Source organism: Chelonoidis abingdonii, chromosome 20, assembly GCF_003597395.2.
Source record: "Chelonoidis abingdonii isolate Lonesome George chromosome 20, CheloAbing_2.0, whole genome shotgun sequence".
In the NCBI taxonomy this organism is placed as follows: Eukaryota; Metazoa; Chordata; order Testudines; family Testudinidae; genus Chelonoidis; species Chelonoidis abingdonii.
Window position 1 is genome coordinate 16936522 of NC_133788.1, and position 18201 is coordinate 16954722.

Here is an 18201-nt window from a genome sequence, read left to right on the forward strand (position 1 = left end):
GTAGGGCGCAAGCTAGCTTTTCTTTCCCCTTTTTGTATCCACTCAACCCCTCCTGAAGTTAATGGGAGCACTGAGTGCGCAAGGAATGCAGTCAGATGCATAGAGCCCAATATGGGAAATACATTCTAGCATCTGTAATAATAGCTGAGCGACAAGCATCCTGTTGTTTTCACGATAAGCTTGGGTGGCTTCACTTGGGAATTATATCTGTGTACTGAGAATAGAAAGTACACCACAGATACGATGAAGGAGCTTGAATTATAATCCAGAGCTAGTATGTTGTCAGACGCGAAGCTGAAGGCCAGGTACGATCAATATTGTAAGATATTAATACACCATGAATCACACACTGAAGTGTCTCATTGTAACTCTTTTTAAAAATACATTTATGTATGCCAGCTTAATAAGAGTGGCTAAAAAGTTCCCCTTGGGTATTTGCTTGCAGCACTCTCACTATTAAGAAATGTTTTACTCTGCTAATTGGATCATTCAGTTTCAGCTACCAACTTTATTTTAACGAGGTGAGCCCTTGTGGGCTATGCTAGCAAAATGCTTCACAGACCCTCTGTTTTTTCCTTTAGAAATATCTAGTGCTAGGAATATTTTTCTTATCCCTGAGTTAGCATCATTGCTTCTGCTCTACAGAGTAATAGGGGAGTTTATCCTCCAGGCTAAAGAAGCAAAAGCTTTTCCAAAATGCTTGAGGAAATGCTGTAAACTGAACTACTTTCCCCAGTTTATTGATGACAGAATCCTATCTGATTACAGTATATACAGATGTATGTCAGTCAGTGGCTTTAGATAGGAAACTGGTAGCAGAAGTGTGGGGTGTTTGAGCAAAGAACCCCGGGCTTTAGAAAGAAAAATCAGAAGCTTAGAGAATAAAATTGATACTTGGGGATGGAATATGAGAGGCTGTGAATAAATGCGGTAGCTTGCTGGTGGTGATCAGAAAGCTGGGGAAGAATAGAAGAATCCTTAGAGAACTCGGAGAGCTGGGATGCATGTTAAGAGAGGGGCACTGGGTTTGGCATTTTCATCCATTATTCTGGATTAACAAATCATTCTAATCATTCCTCAACTGTGGTAGTTATGGGAATTGGACACTGCCTCAGTGATGTCTGTTGTATCTGAGGGGCTGTGGTTTTTTAAATGTGCATTCCTACAGGCACCAGATCCTAGGCAAATCCTCAGCTGGTGTAAATTGTCATAGTGCCAGAGGAGGGTCTGCCTCTCTGCATTTGGTGTGTAAGGGCCCAATCCAACTCCCATTAAGTCAATAGCAAAATTTACACTGACTTCAACTAGTGTTGGACTGGACCCACAGTCAGCCCCTAGACATGCAAGTATTATTTTATGACTAAATCCTATCCTTTCAAAGTGCTGGTGGGTGTGTGTGTTGGTCTCTCTTCAAAGTCCTAGAATTCATTGATTTATTGCTAGAGCCACTGAATTTAAATATAGTTTAAATGCTGTAGCTTCCGTTGAATTTTAATTTCCTCTAAAGCTTTAAACAAAGGGCAGCTTCTATTAAAACAAAACCAAACAACCCCTAAAAAGTCAGTCACAGAAGAAGGCAATATTTACAGTCTCTCTAAGGCCACTAGTGCCTGACACGTACAACTAGTAAAAGTTCACCCAGTTTGTGAGTGATCAGCTTAAATGGGCAGGAGTGCGGGCAGTGAATGGAAAGGGGTGTGCACTGAGAGGCACCTTTGAACAGCGCTCCACCCTTGCATTATGCACCTCTGAATGGGTGAATGCGTTCTTGTTGTTATCTAGGTTTCAGTTAATAAACGTTCTGATTGCAGTTGCAGGAGTGTCACTATCTTCTTTTTTCCCTATTCCAAGGTAAAGTGACAGCTGAATGCCAACTTTTACTTAGCCCCAGGGCTTGATAAAAGCAGGAAAGCAGGGTAAGACTTGGGTAAAATACCAGAGGAAGGCAGGGAAAGGTACCAGTCGCACTCTAGCAATAGTGCTGAGAGTTGAGAGGTTTGCTAATTGTGATCGCATGTGTGCCTGCCCTGTCGTTACTGTTCATGTGAAAATACATTCTAGGGATGTCTGAAGACCAATCTTTTGATTATCACCAGTGATGCCTGCAGCCCCCCTCTTCCAGGTTCTGGAATCCCCGCACTTTCTCAAATGCTGTAGGAGAAAGTGGGAGTTATGCAGTTTGGGCTGAGTGCAGCACTGTGGGCTATATAGCAGCATATAGAAGAGAGACATTAGGAGAATAGGGCTCTGTGAAGAGATCTAATGTAGTCTAAGGCCAGGGGTTCCCAGCCTTTTTCTTTCTGAGTGCCCCTCCGCCCCACTCCGTGGGCCACCTATGACGCAACAACTGTTTTTCTGCATATAAAAGCTGGGGGTAGCAACCAGGGCAATTGCACAGGGGGCCCTGCGAAGCTAAGTTGCTCAGGCTGTGGCTTTAGCCCCAGGTGGTTGGGCTCAGTGCCTCATGCTGCAGTCCTGTGCGGTGGGGCTTTAACTTTTTGGCCTGGATTCTAGTGAGTCTAATGCTTGGGACTCCTTGAGACTTACTCATGGCCCTCTAGGGGGCCCCGGACCTGGTTGAGAACCACAGGTCTAAGGAGCCAGCCTTGCTAAGCATTGGTGAAATATTTGGATGAAAAAATATTTTTGAGTGCTTATCTGAACAGATCCTGGTAACCTTTTGAGGTTTGCCCATCGCTGGTTCTGAATGAGTCCTGTGAACACTATCCCGCGCTTTTACTTTTATATAACTAGTAGAAGCTGAACAGGTAAAGACACCATTGCGGCCTCTTCCATGCTAGGAAAACAACCCTCCCCTCCCCCCCAAACATTGAATCAACCTATTAGCAAGGTTATATTTGATTAAATGCAGCCATACAGCCACAGAATTATGACCTTGCAAGCTAAGCAGAATCCGGTTTGGTCAGTATTTAGATGGGTGATCTACAGTGAAAACCCATTATACTGTAGCAAGTGTCATCTGTGATTTCAACCACTATTGTGCCATTGTTCGAGTAAGTCAGAAAACCAATGTCCTGATTATCTGTGATCATTAAAAATCTCATAGCCGTTTTTGAAGATCTTAGTCTTGGTAACATAAGTGTCAGTTTCACCTGTCTGAATTCGTTTGTAGTTAAAATCGGACATGATCGGATTCACTTTGTGTCCTGATCTTCTGCGCAGAGCTATGCATTATTAAAAGCTTGCCACTGTCCAACCTAGAGGAGGCAGCAGAGCTTGTGATCAGTTTGAGAAGTTTGTAGAGTTTGGGCTTTTTGTGTGAGAGATTCTGCATAAATGTCTGTCTTCGTTATTGTCTCCTATTCTGTTTAGTTTGTTACTGGACCAACTACCAACTTACCCAGGGCTTGGCTTGGGGTTGTTTTTGTTTTAATTACAGTCTATATAATTAGTTCCCAGCATGTTGAGGTAATAGAGAGTTGCTCCAGCAAGCTTCCAATTTCCTCATCTCATTAGGTTTTTAACGCGATTATTAGTATAATAATCAGCTATGATGATTTCTGTTTGTAGCTTTTTGCATTCTCTGATTTGCAGGGTGTCTTGATTGGCTAATTTAGGCAAATTATTTTGATTGTCTTGATGATGGTTGGTTGATTAGAACACAGCAGGGGTATAATTCCTCTTCCTAGGAAACAGAGCACTCTTTTGGTTTTTGGTACCAGAGCACTGAGGATTTTTGTGTGTGTGCACATTTAATTATTATATTTGCCCACAACGGTAGTCAAATGTCTCGAAAGCAATTACATTAGTGATAGAATGAGCATGGATGATGTTAGGAGAAATTGGCAGCATGCAGCGGGGGCAGGTGGGAGGGATTTGGGAGGATATTGAGGCAATGTGGAAGTCTTGACTCTTGTGTTTGTTTCCTTCTATGCTGTTTTAGGAGATTGCTGAGCCTAATGGGTACAAATAATATTGTCCATAATACCAGTGGCGGGATTCTTCATGGTAAAACTTCTGTAGCGCTAGAGGCGACTACTGTGGAAGAAATGCTTTAGCCAAATGCAAATTGTTGGACTCAATGCAGGAGTAATTAGATGAAATTCTATGCCATGTGTCATGCAGGCGGACAGACTTAATGATCTAATGGTCCCTTCTGGCCACAGAATCTATGAATCCCTTGCCAGCGTCATCTGATTGAACTTCATCTCTCCCTGTCATTGTGCCATAGTTGTTGAACTGAGTCAACATGCCATTGTTTTTCTTTCCTCTTGATATTTAAAATGTGTTTGTGATTCTAAGATTGAGGGTGGCACTCCAGATGAAATTTTGTCTTTTTTTTTTTTTGTAGTCAAAAAGCCAATTTTGTAATTGTGCAGCTTTACAGGCTTCACGTGGGATCAGGGCAGGCTGCCGCTGACATCACTGTTAGTAATGGAGAGCCTGAAGCTGCTCTCACTTACATTGATGCAAAGCATACTCTGAAGTCAATGGAATTATGACAGTATAAAACCAATTTAAGAGACTGCAAAATCTGCAGACTCTACCATCAGTGGTGACAATTTTTTTTGTCCAGAACAGAATCAACTCATTCTTCCATAGCAGCACTGGATTTGCAGTCTGAACGGTATTAAAAACTAAAAACCAGCCCTTGCTTTTATCAGTAAAGTGAGCATTTGTCTTGGAAGACATATAGGATCCAATCCAGCAAAACACGTGTTTAACTTTTAGCATGTACATAATCCCATTGAAGTGAGTAGGATTACTCGTGCTTATAGTTAAGCACATGTGTAAGGACTTTAGGGAGTAGATATGAGGGTGCCATCTTTACGTAGTCTTTTTCCAATTATAACTGTGTTTTAAAGAGCAATACAGAGAGTCTTTCTCATTAGCACTTCCAATATCCACCATTTCATTTTACAGTATGTCCTCAATTCTCAGAACATGGTGGAACCACCAAAACACATTAATAATAAAAAATAAATAAATTCAGCGTAGGAGAGAGTCAACAGCAAGCACCTTAATATAGGATAACAATCAACATTCTGATCATTGTAGTGAATTGAAAGTAAAAGCCAAACTTCCAACAGCACAAACTGTGGTAATGGTTACCTATTTGGACATTTCAAATGTCTGAGCAGTTCTATTCAAACTCCTAGCTTATTAGGAGAGCTGAGGGTTGTGCTGTATGGGGTTAAAGGTAACTTTTTTCTAGATTTGCAATAAGGCCCAGGACTTGACCTATGACCGTGGTACAAATGATCTCCATGCAAGTAACAGAGGAGCAAATAAACTATAGTATATTTTGTAAACTTTCTAGAATATGAGGTTTAAAGTCAATTATTAGAACTCATTAATTTCTCAAAATTAATTAAAACTATTCCTATGAGCACTGTTAGGAATATGAGGAATTCTTTGGGGAAAGGATTGTCTTTTTTTTCCTATATGTTGTGTTTGTGCAGCGCCTAGCACAATAGAGTTCTGATCTGTGGCTTGGACTCCTAGGCAGTATTGCAATGCCATTTAATAACAACAATAGTAATAATAAATAACAACAGAAACCGGCAAGAGTTCTTCTGTCTCCACCCCCATCCCCTCCCGACCAGCTAGAATCTGTTTTAAGACCCAATATTAAACAAAAATATCGAAAACGTAATCAAGAACAGTTTACTGCAATAGTAATATAAACTACATTGATTTAATTTGCCCCACAACTGCTTTAATAGGATTTTTATCCTTTCACCATCCTTATTTACAAAATAAAAATTTAATGCAACTCTAGCTGTTGCAGCGGTAGATTGTAATGGCAGTGATTTCCCCCTGCTGCGCTACCACACAGTCCCTTCTCTCAAGAGCCCATCAGCTAAACAGATGGTGTGCAATGCTTTTAAAGGACTGATATCATCATTTTTGTTTCCAAACAGAGGGAATTCCCTAAATTTTTCACATTCCGTGCCAGGGATAAGGTAAGTTGTACAGTTGTCAATGTTTTTCTCTCTCTACAGTTTAAACTGATTTTTTTCCCTTCTCCTACAATCATTCCAAACCTCTCTCAAAGGGGAGAGGGTCCATCTTATCAAAACTTCATTGAGCAATTCTGAACATATTATTTAGGTGTCTAACTATGGATTTAGAAGCCTAAGTGTAGGTTACTGTTTTTGAAAATCGTAGCCATGGTGATGCAAAATTACTAAAATGACTCCACTGATAAATTTCATGTCACCCCACTGATTGCACTTGCCTGCACATTCCATGACATGCTTTTTAGTCCAAGGCAGCGCTTGTTCTGAGGACCATGGCAGTATAAACAGAGTATGCTTCAGGGAAGGCGGGAACTTGAGGATATTGTTGATAGAAGGATCTTCCCCTTTTGCAAAAAGAAGGCATCTTGCACAAAGGGCTGTGGTTTTTGTTCTGCTCTCAGTGTGCAAACAGTTTCAATACGCATCTCTTAACACTAATGACTCTGGTGCATCAGACTTGAAATTGTGTGGCAGCTTCACTGAATTTTTAGCTTTCTAATTAATTTAATATGAAAAATCACAATAGGGACAATGCGGTGCACCTCTGGATATTTATTCCTGTGTTAACCTCTATGTATTTTACACTATCCTCAAATCTTCAGTTTTCGAGATGCCCAGGATGTTTGTGGTGTTAACAAAGGGTTGATGCTGGAGGTTTGCACAGCTAGGTAGGGTTGGCTGGAGCATTTGGTATCTCTGAAGATGGGAGGCAGTTTGTGATTGTGACATACCAATATTAGTTGAATGTTTCTGCTAAAATGATCAGAAGTGAAACAGTTCACCACGTTGACACTCGCGGTTTCAGAGTTGGATCATTGAAATGAATGGGACAGTTCACGCCAACAAGAATTGTTGTTTCAAGCCGTCTGCAGACTCAGGAAGACACTACAACATTTACACTCAGTTCAAGATTTTCGTTGCGATCCTGAGGGCTAGAAACGTATTTATTTAATAAAAAACGAAACAAACATCCTGTGGGTCCATCTTCCCCTCCCCCAAAGCTGAGAGTCTGGAATACAATTTTCCAGTTAGGGGTAGAATTTACAACAAATTCTATCACTGTAGAATAACAGAATATACCGGACACTGCTAGTGATGGCAAAACTAGTTATCACTTGTGTCTCAAGTCAGTAGATTTTATACAGTTCTCTCCATCTTACCAGATCCAGCTTCTTACTTGACTTTCCCTTTTTATTCTCTTTGTGCCCAATATTACGGGATGGGCTTCCCTTCTCTTTCCAGTTTGAAGAAGATAGGATCTACCGTCATCTGGAGCCAGCTCTGGCTTTCCAGTTAGAGCTGAACCGAATGCGAAACTTTGATCTCACTGCCATTCCGTGTGCCAATCACAAAATGCACCTGTACCTGGGAGCAGCTAAAGTTGAAGTAGGCGCTGAGGTGACAGACTACAGGTTCTTCGTGAGGGCTATTATAAGGCATTCAGACCTAGTTACCAAGGTGGGTTTCCTGGTGTGGAAGTTCTGTTTCCAAGGTTGTATGTGAAAAATATGTCAGAGGTGTGTGTGTGTGTAAAATCTAAACCCACTACCTTCTACTGGATGCCATGTTACAACTTCTGGATCATGTCTGATAGAACCTAACATTTCAAGTGTCCAGGTTCAGACTTAGGTGGAGTGTCAAATCTATAGTAACTCCACTGGAGCTGTTCCAGATTTATGGTGATGTAAGTAAGAGCACAATTTAACTTGGTATCTGAACCAGACACTACCATCATTGTTTTTGGAAGAAAGACTTGGGAGAATTGTACAGCCCACTGAAATGAATTTCACCTTTTTTCTGTGTCAGAGTCCACTATGGTCTTTTGCAGCCTAATGACCCTATGTTTGGGTCTGAGGGAAGGCTAGCGGAAAGTAAATAACCTTTTGGCAATCTCCTGTAGGAGGCCTCCTTTGAGTACCTGCAGAATGAAGGGGAGCGCTTGCTTTTGGAAGCCATGGATGAGCTGGAGGTGGCCTTTAATAACACTAACGTGCGCACTGACTGCAACCACATCTTCTTAAACTTTGTGCCTACAGTCATCATGGATCCATCTAAGGTATATGTCCGCCACTTCGCAGCTGTCTGTTACTCCTTGCCTGAATCTCACTGGAATGGAGTGTTCTGTAGGTCTCATGTTAGAGTACCAGCCATCAAAGATTGTGTAATATATAAATTCTGCCTACTGTTTTATAGGGAAAGCACAGGAAATCAGTGTTTGACACTGGAAGTGGTTAATGGTGTGTGGGAGACTCGTATTAGATATCCTAATATTCTGGTGTAATTTTTCTTTTCTATAGGAAGCCATGTAAAAATAAATGGAGACTCTGTGGAATATATTTTTGGCTGTGGAAAGAGCCGATAGTGAATGTTGCTGCCAAGGAATATGAGATTGAATAACACTTAGGGAATAATAGCATTGATTAGCCTAGATGGCAGGGACAGGTTTGCAAACCCTTTAACTGCAATGGTTATAGGCATTTGCCCTCGTTGTCCAGAGGCACTCCAGGTCTCATTTTCAGAGGTCCTGAGATGTTCAGTCCTCTCCTAATCAGCCCATGTGCATTCAGCACTGATTGCCCCGAACAGCCTTGGAAAAGAAGATTTTGGCGAGAATATTAGAAACCGCCTACAGATTGCCTTACTTTAATATGCACTATTTACCAACAGAAGTATATTATAAAGTTTAATAAAACAGCCCAGGAACAAACTCAGAGTGGTAATTGCTTTGTTGATTTAAGGCACAGTACTGTACATGCAATGAAACATGATTATTGTGCATATAAATGCTACTTAACTGTTTACCATTCTGGGTGCTTTCGTGCATCTCATCATTCTTAGCTATGAGAAATGTTTGTGGGAGGTGAGAGAGGAAAATTCAATCAAGGAGGAGCAGTGGGCCCACTGCAGTGTGGCACTGCGCTGGCTGGAGGTGTGACATTGCTCGGGGGTAAAAGACCCAAGTTCAAGGCTAACAATTAGGCTTTCCGTGGTTCCCAAACTTGATTTGGTTTATGTATTTTTAAAACGTGGTTGTAAAGTGAATTGGTGTAACATCCAGCTCAGATATCACCAGTGGTACATATTCCACAGTTTGGGAACCCCTGGCTGTCTCATTTTGGTCCAGAGGGTGACTGGAAGCATGGAAAAAGTATCGCTCAATGCCTGCTTAGGGACTTCAGTGCTCTTGCTGAGTGGAAGCGTCATTCCAGCCTCAGAAGGAGCTATCAGCGGGTGCATGGGCCGTACAGACCGTTTATATTCAGTATAGTGTATAAATGGAGGGGAGAGGAAGGAAAGGAAAGGGGTGGCAATGGAAGAGGTGGGCAGGAACCCTTATTAGCCCACACTTAAGTTATCCTGAAATCTGAATGCTGGCCTCAGGGAAGTGAGCCATTCCCCACGTGTTGGTAGGGTCTGGTGTGAGAAGGAGGAATAACAAAAGGGTGGATGTGTCCACAGCAGAATGGCCGTGCAAACTCACTCTTTTCTCTGTGTGCTAAGATTGAAGAGTCTGTGCGGAGCATGGTGATGCGCTATGGAAGCCGCCTTTGGAAACTCCGTGTCCTCCAAGCAGAGCTGAAAATTAACATTCGCTTGACGCCAACTGGAAAGGCAATTCCCATCCGTCTCTTCCTGACCAATGAATCTGGCTATTACTTGGACATCAGCTTGTACAAGGAGGTGACGGACTCCAGGACAGCACAGGTACAGTTCCATGCAGGCATGGAACCGAGTACTACAGAATGTGGTCTTTTGGAGGGTTTTGGTTTGTTGATTTTTAAACCTGCACCAAATACCCAAGTGATTAATTATTGTTTCAGTAAATAAAGAATTGTGGTTCTAGAGAGAGGTAATAGGCATGTGGGTGTGCAAAACACAGAAGTGTGTCATGCGAAGGTATGTAGTCTAGCCATTTGCATACACCTTGCTTTGTTCATGCAAACACTTCTTTTCCCATTTGGAAAAGTCCTTTAGGATTAGAAAATATCATAGTTGTATACACTATTGGAACTATCCTGTAGAATTTAATAGGAAATTATATCCCTGCTATATGCTTTCGCAGAATGATTCAAGAAATCCATAGAAAGGATTGCCTTCTCTTTTTAAATTGTGTAGGAACAACGAATAACTTCCGGGGCCCATGCGAAATTTCTGGAGAACCTTACTGTGGTCATATTTATTAAACTGGATAGGACTTTAACATGAGGGTTGTGTATGTACTATTCTTTGTGTACGGCTTACTCGTATTCTACTAAGGCACTTAACTATTTATTAAAATGTGGATTTTGGAAATAATGAAAAATATGAAAATATAGAAATAAGTTTGTATTCTGACTGCAATAACATCTCTGCCATGCAGTAGAAGCAACAGAATAAAACCTTTGGACAGTGTCTGTGTCAAATACAATGCGCTGAGTCACCATTTTTCCTTTTTTCTAAATCTTTCCTGCAAGCTGCTTGACCATGCAGTCTCTCCTGGTCTAGAGATCCTAGTATAGATAATGTCCACGTTTTGAGCGGGCCAGAGAAAAGAAGACGACGTTGTGTTAATCTGCAGTGGCTCAGCTTAAAATTTGAGTTTTGTTAGCCGTTTGCCAATGTGACCTTTCCTTTTGCACTCTATTTCTGGTGAGAGGGTCAGTAAAATATCCTCCCTAAGCCATGGATTTTGTTTTTAAAAATGTTACATGTATGTGTGTGGGAGAGGGCTGCAGGATCTTTCTGTAATGTTCACAGTATTTGATGGGTTTGTTTTTTTTTCAGGGTAAACTTAAGTATGTTTCAGTCAAAGCATTCTAGGGACAGGGATGGCTTTAATTAACTTTCATAATAGATTTAAGGCAGGTGTGTTCTTGTAAAACTAAGATGGCATCCTGAGATCTTAATGTTTTTGGTAAATGTTTGTTCTTAACTTTTCTTTTAGATAAAGGTAAAAAAAAAAATTCTTTTAGATTTCATTCCTGTGTGGTTCTAAAGAGATCAAACTTAGATAGTGAAATCCAGCTCCCTTTTTTTCAGCCTAAGTAGGAACTCTGGTTTAGGACAAGATCACATCCAAACAAGTTTTCCTGTTTCATTGTAACATTAGTGGCTTTTGCATCCTGAGAGGTTTGTTAGATGAGTTCAGGATCCTTTGCTGCACACAAGCAAGTGCACCTGATGCTTGGATACTATAATGATTGTAGTTGCGTGGAAACCTAGCTAGATAATTCACCAGAGAAGCCAAAGATGAAGTCAGGAATGGAACCAGGTCTCCTGTGCTCTAACTGCCAGAAACACTACTGAAGGGACCAGTCCAACTCCCCGTAAATCAACTAAAAGCCTCTCACTGACTTTAGTGGGAGTTGGATTAAGCCCTAAATACAGTAAAAGCCTCTTGATTACAGCGCAGTGGTAGACACTTGTTTTCCTGATTAAATAGCTCTCCTGCCAAAGAAGCTATTTTTTAAAACACAAAAACAAAGCAACCTATAAAGACTCAAGAATGATGTAAAATATTATATTGACAAAACCACAAAAATGAATACTATTTACTGAATTCCATCTCTATTTGAACTCTAACTCCCCCCACTTGCCCCCCACCCAATCTTTTTAATCTTTATCCAGCAACTTCTGTATAAAGGAACTGGAGCTTGGAACATCAAATGTTATGATCATTCTGTTGAGAACAGCTTAATCATTTGGCTCCAGCCAAATGCGTCCCTATTAAGCAGGGCTTAGTCTAATGTAGTTCCAGTTAAGCAGCACTCATTGCAGCTCAGTATCTTTAGCTGAAAGGGATTTTCATTTGGGATTTCCAATGGATCAATTCCTTTGGTGATGCCCCATCAGAATGGGCCCTCCCTATTAAGTGAGTCCTGACTGAGTGGACTATAAAGCACCATGAAGTATGGCAGCTGAAAACTCATGTCTCTGCTCTGGGAGTATATTTTAAACATGTAATATCCAAACTTCAAGCCAAATGACATATGGCAAGTCTTGAACTAGCTTCCACGATCAATCAGCAGAGATATGAATGGTGTTTAGCTACTGTACTTACACTGTACTGTATTTATGCTATTCAGTGACATAAATAATAGTGATCCTTTCATTGCTGTCATGGAATATTCTCATACTCAGTCCACATAGTCACGCTGTCAGAGGAAATGCTGGTGAATGGTCAGTCTTCTCTGCATGTCGATTATGGCCAGGTACCCTTTCCTACCAGTGTGATATTGTTGTAATAAGTCAGTGATGCACATAGTTGTACAGTAAAGGCCCAGCCCTGCTTGAATAGGGTGGTAATGGGTAGTGGAACACGTCACTGTGAGATGTGTGGGTATTGCCATCTTTTGAGGGAACACAAGCAAGTCCATTCAAACTAGTATCTCCTGTTGAAGCGTATTTAATGAAGTATGGAGTCTGATGGGGACATCTCCCCTGAGCTGATCTGGCTGATGGATCTCAGGTTGCCTTTCTTTTATGCTGGTCATGTTTTCTGCTGCAGATTATGTTCCAGGCATACGGAGATAAACAGGGCCCACTTCATGGCATGCTGATCAACACCCCATATGTGACAAAAGATCTGCTCCAGTCCAAGAGATTCCAGGCACAATCTTTAGGGACGACGTATATCTATGACATCCCTGAGATGTTCCGGCAGGTAAATCTTCCTTGGCAGATCTTATTGGGGTGTTTCTAGAGTTTTGTAGCAGCAAAAGGTGTCCTCGTTGCTCATCAAGGGAACCTAGTAGCTGGAGCTGTGAAACTGCATACTGGAGCCATGAAATTGATAAGAAAGCCAGGCAGCTAGAGCCTGGCTGCCCCCAGCTCCCCACTCCCAGCTGGGCTGCTGCCTGGAGGGTCCCTGCTCGGAGAGGCGAGACACCTCCCAGGTGGGAGTGGGAGAAAGAGAGAAACCCCAGGTGGCTGCCGCCTTGCTCCCTGCCCTGGCTCTCAGCCCCCAACACTGCCCCTCTTCAGTTGATGGAAGTGCTCCTGGTGAGACGCACACTGCTGACAGGAGGGTAGTGTGGACATCAGCCACTGCAGTGATTATGGTGGTGTCTGTAAGCCGACCTAACGTAAGTTGACTTAGATTTGTAGTTAAGACATGTCCCAAGTTCGCTACGAGTCAGATTAGATAATACAATGTGTTTGGCATGGCACCAGTATGAATTACAGATACTATTAACCTTTCTGCTGTAGACAAGGCCTAATGAGCTTGGTATATAGTAGAATCCATCACACTAGGTATTTCCTATGTGCTAGCTTGGATTCTATACCTGGCTTGTTGGGTTATCAAATCACAAAACTGTGGTTATTGTTACTTCGACTAAAATCATAGTTCAGGGTTTGAAATTTCCCCAAAGGTGGGATCCAGTGAATAGTGTCAGCCAAATGCTGGTTATTGGGAGAGTTAATGGGTATAAAGGAAGTGTCTGTCTTGATACTAAGTCATAACAGGTTACATCCAGTATACCAAGAGTCAATCTTAACAAAAACATCTCTCTTCACCTTTATAGTCTCTGATTAAACTCTGGGATTCTATGAGTGAATATGCATTGCTCCCAACACTGCCATTGCCTTCTGATATGCTAACGTATACTGAACTGGTACTGGATGATCAAGGTCAGCTGGTGCATATGAACAGGCTGCCAGGAGGAAATGAGGCAAGTTGCTTTCTAAAACTACTTTTTCCCCCTTCTCATCAGCAATCTGTTGTGGTTATAGACTGGCTTTGAAAATTGCGGTGAAAATGTACCAATCCAGGCTCAAAAGCTACTTGTGCTCCTTTCATGGGTGAAATCTTTCTCTTGAAAATGAGATTTTCGTCTCATTGAAGATGAATACCTTCCATACAATTGGAACTTTAACCTCCATAGTAAATTCTGGTATAGTTTCAAATTTGTGCTAATGCTGTATTTTTTTCCTTCATAATCAAACGGTGTACCATTCAAGTATTTCTGGTAGCTAGAGTTTATATTTCTTTTTTTTTTTTTTAACAAAGCTAAATAGAAATGTTTTTGTTCACTTAAAAAAAAAAAAAAAAGAGAGAGAGAACTAATGTTATATATGTTCTATTTAAACATTCCCCTGCAGTGTTTGGGTAATAAACTGGCAAAGTGTGTGCAACAGCCCCCTCTAGTGACTGGTCCTCTTGAGAGCCTAATGGAGTTACTCTTAGCTCAAGTCTGTGCTATGATGGGTAGAAGTCCAAACTCTGCTCATGACCCCTGGGGGCTGGTGGTGGTTAATTCTGCAACCCAGAGATTGCAGGGTTGAGCTAACTTGGAAGTGGGAATAACTAGTACAAAAGTGAAACTGACCAGTTCATTTTCATTGTCCAAATTAAGTGAAGTGCAAAAAGTAAACATGTCTCTTCAACTATTTAAGTTTAAACAATCTAAGGTGGTAGTTGCATTCATTTTTTTTGATTGTTAAACTAACAGTATCTCTTTAACCAGATATGTAACGTTAAGACTGGCAAGAATCTCGTTCCTATATCAAAACCGTTGGGAGGAGATATTAGGTTATTCCAACAAAGAAGTTCAATAGAGGTTTGCAGCAGTGTTTACTGCCTCTCTCTTTATAAGCCCTTTGTCAGGGAAAGGCTTTGAATCTGAATTTTCGAGTCAAACCCAGTCAATAAGTGGAGACGTAAGGAGGTTTTTTTCCTCTACTGCTGGGAGTATAGGAATAATGGTTTCACTAATATAATTAAAACCCCAAATGAGATTTTTTTTTTGGTTAATTTTGTTTTTTTGCCCAGAAGTCCACGACTGCAGTGCTGTGCGGAGCCTCTTGCCATGATCTTTCTCTTTCCGTCTGCATTTCTTCTGCTTTCGTTCTGTGTTTGAACGGGTGGAGACTGGGGGAATAGCATAGTCCCTGAGGGACAGAGCTCTGTTCTTGCTGAAATTACAAGCACAGAGCTGCCTGGGCATGAACATGTAGTGTTTACTCTGCCAGTATGAATACAAATAGTCTTATTATACGAGATTCTGTACCCAAAGACCAAAAAAAATTAGTATTTTTTTTTTTAACCCTTGAAAGACTTAGTTGTGCCTTGTGTGGAAACAAGTGACATAGCAGCTCAAAGAGCCCTGCGGCAGCTATACAAATAATGCCCTGGTTAAAACTCCATCTGTATGATGCTGTTACGCTATATGGTGAGTTGTCTGAAAATAAGGCAAGAATTCCAACAACCTGGAGGTGGTGTTTGGGGTGTTTATCCCCACCTTTTGCTGTCCATATGCTTTGAAGGTGATTGAGAACGGAAGTATGTGGCCAAATTCTGAGTCGTCTCGATGACTTCATTGAGATTCCACGAGGGAATAGCCCAGTCCAGAATCTTCCGGTGCATGCTCTCTGTCTCAGTTGAAGCAGAGAGAAAGAGACTGAAGACTCTATTTCTCTCTTTTCCCAGAGAGGTTTGTGGCTAATACTCTGAGCAGCTTGTAAACGATGTCAGCCAAGCCAATTCTTCGATAGATTAGTTACAGTAGGACAATGCACAGTGAAAATGAGGTTGGCGGTATTAGTATCTTATTCTGTTACCAGTAGCCAGGGGACAGAATAGTGAATCTTCACTGGAGAAGTGGCCAATGTAAGGAAGGGGTTTCTGCAGTTAGAAGTCTGAAGGACAGGTGACACGCGAGAGATGATGAGCTGTCGAACAGATGCATTCCTCTGTGCTGCATTCACTTTATCAGGGAGAGCTGACTTTTAGGCTTTTACGGTTTAATATGTTTTAGCTGAGGAAACAGATTTGTCACAAGCCTGCACTCAAGCTCCTCTCACCAAGGAAGATGGCAAGTGGGAGGGGAGGAGGGACAGTTGAGGTTTGATTCCGCAGCTTCATCTCTGGGATGGAAAAGGCAACCTGGATAAAACCAAGCTGACAGGCGTGTTTAAAAAGAAGAGGCAGTAAATAGATCCGTGCTGCTTTTCTCACAAATAAGATGGGTCCCAGAGATGCTGCATATTTCTTCCTAGAAGTTATTCAGACTGTTATCTACCAGGAACAAAGGATCCTTGCTGTCACCCGCCTTTGTGGGAGAAGCTTGTAGTTCTGTGTGTAGATAGGCATTGTCCAAGAGACATAGAAGAGAGGAAAATATAACATTTTAAACTGGTTCAGCTCCTTGTTTCAGACACATTTGAGAATTTGCCATCTTTTCACCAAATACATCTCATTTGTTCTCCAAACATGTCTGAATGTATGTGAGAGGATATGTTAAGATAAACACACTCTCCTTTAAAATGATAAAGTCGATATGACTTGTTGCATAGTGAATCATGAATGGAAGGCAATGTGGCTAACCGGAGTGAGCACAAGATAGAAGTTAGACCTCTTAGGTCCTTATTGTTGGGCCCTTATCGCCTGCATCTCACTTTCTTCACTGGTAAAATAGACCAGTACTGATGTAGTTCACAGTGTTGTGAGGATTAATTAGTTAAAATTTACAAAAACAAAAAAACCCAAACCTAGATGCTGTAATTACTGTATCAGTGCTAGGTGTTACGGTGATATGCTATAATGGTGAAAGAGAACACCCTTTTTTTTTTTTTTTCTTTTTTTGGTTCTGTTAACTCAGTGGGAAAGTCCACGCTGAATTTTAAAAGCTGGTTGACATGAGTGAAAGTGGAGGGAGGATGAGGAGTATTATTAGGGCCTGACATAAATTGCGATCTTTTTTTTTTCCCCTTATAGAACCCCAGAAAATGTCTAAATAATGCTGTGAAGGTAAATTTTCCTCAGCCCCACAGCTATACCAAACAGCTTTATTTGTTTTTTTATGATGATCTTTTCAGAGGAGATTGGTAAACTTAAGAGATTTGGTGATGGGAAAGAGTCTTTCTTCTCAATTTAGTCAGTTCACAACTAAGCCATGTTGGCAATGACTGAAAGTCTCAACCTTTGGATAACTGGTTTGGGAGATGTTTGGTGGTCTCAGACTAGATCTCAGTGGACAGATAACTACATCACAAAAACCACCACCATGTTTGACAGTAATTATGTTTCTTGCTGGCAGACTCAACAAACAGGCCAAGGACTTAATGGACTATGACAATGGAACTCTGCACTCATTCCTAGATGTCGGTCCTGCTGGCCTGGGGATGAGATGTTTTAGCAGGATAGCGTGGGGGAGGTTGCACTGCTACTGGCCAGGCTGTACCTAGTCTCAGAACTGTTAATCTCCGGGGCTTTAAGACAGTGGTGTCTTTTTCAAGTCATTTTTCCATTCAGACAGAGTTCTGAATGGCATCCGCTGACTCTTTGGATGACTTCTTGGAGAAGTGGACTTTGTCCAGCGTTTTCTTCTCAGTGTCTCATTCTCTGGATTCCTCATTTTAACCCTGTGACCTGCACCCCCATCCCTATTCGTTCATTTTTGTCCCCAGTAATCAGTTAAGCTCCAGGTTCTGTGTCCCCTCCTAGCCTGAGAAGTATTTGCCTTTTGCTCTGGTAGGCTCCACCCACCCTCCCAGGATTTAAATAGACTGGCACTGAATTCACAACAGCATAAAATTCAAAACACTTTTGGAGCTAATTTGCTAATATAGGTTTGTTAGTGGCAGAAAATATATATGTAGGTGAGCTGAAGAAGGTCTAGCGTGTGGAAAATAAAGTCTTAGCAGCCAGCAATAATTCCATCAGATTCCCTGGCAAATTGGAGCAAAGACTGTGACTGTCTATGGGACAAAAGTCACAAAAGGGAACATGTCAAAAACGAAGTGCCAGCTAGGTGGATGCTCAGGATGACTCAGAATCAGGCCCTAAAATGAATAGACACATGGCACTGAAATTTGTAAGTTTAAATAAAAACATTGCATAATTGAAAAGAAAAAATACTGCATTGCAAAAATTTGCAAACAAAAACATCTCGGCTTGTTAAGGTTTTCAGTTAAATTGTTTAAAGTTCAGACAGTTGATGTTTGTTTACATTCCTCCACAACTTTTTTAAACTAACTCCTGCTAGTTTGTATCTTCACATTTAAAAAAAAAAAAAAAATCGTCTGGACTGTTCAGAGTTCAGTGCAGCAAGGTGCTGAAGAGTTTGTACGGAGGGTGTTCCGGTGGGGAGGGACACAGCTTTGGCAGCAGCTGGGGCTGGAGGTGCTCAGAACCTTGTACTCTTGGAATACAGATTGATGCGGTTTTATGGAGAACTTTGCATGTTTTGATTTAGGTGTATGGCTGACAGTTGCTCTCTTACAGAGTGTCTATCTT

The 18201-nt window shown here is 41.4% G+C and overlaps 1 protein-coding gene across 5 annotated transcripts in view; it reads left to right on the forward strand.

Moving 5' to 3' along the window:
- The window catches only part of ACACA (acetyl-CoA carboxylase alpha), a 190277-nt gene that overhangs the window by 84239 nt on the left and 87837 nt on the right, over window positions 1–18201 (forward strand). For 4 of the 5 annotated variants that reach the window (XM_032779354.2, XM_032779350.2, XM_032779348.2 and 1 more), the window contains exons 36-41: window positions 5886–5927; window positions 7227–7442; window positions 7885–8040; window positions 9486–9689; window positions 12472–12627; window positions 13490–13636. In XM_032779354.2, the coding sequence (XP_032635245.1) occupies window positions 5886–5927; window positions 7227–7442; window positions 7885–8040; window positions 9486–9689; window positions 12472–12627; window positions 13490–13636 (921 nt within the window). Of the gene's footprint in view, window positions 1–5885; window positions 5928–7226; window positions 7443–7884; window positions 8041–8281; window positions 8436–9485; window positions 9690–12471; window positions 12628–13489; window positions 13637–18201 lie in introns of those variants that run through there. The other variant, XM_075074091.1, reaches the window with a different exon arrangement.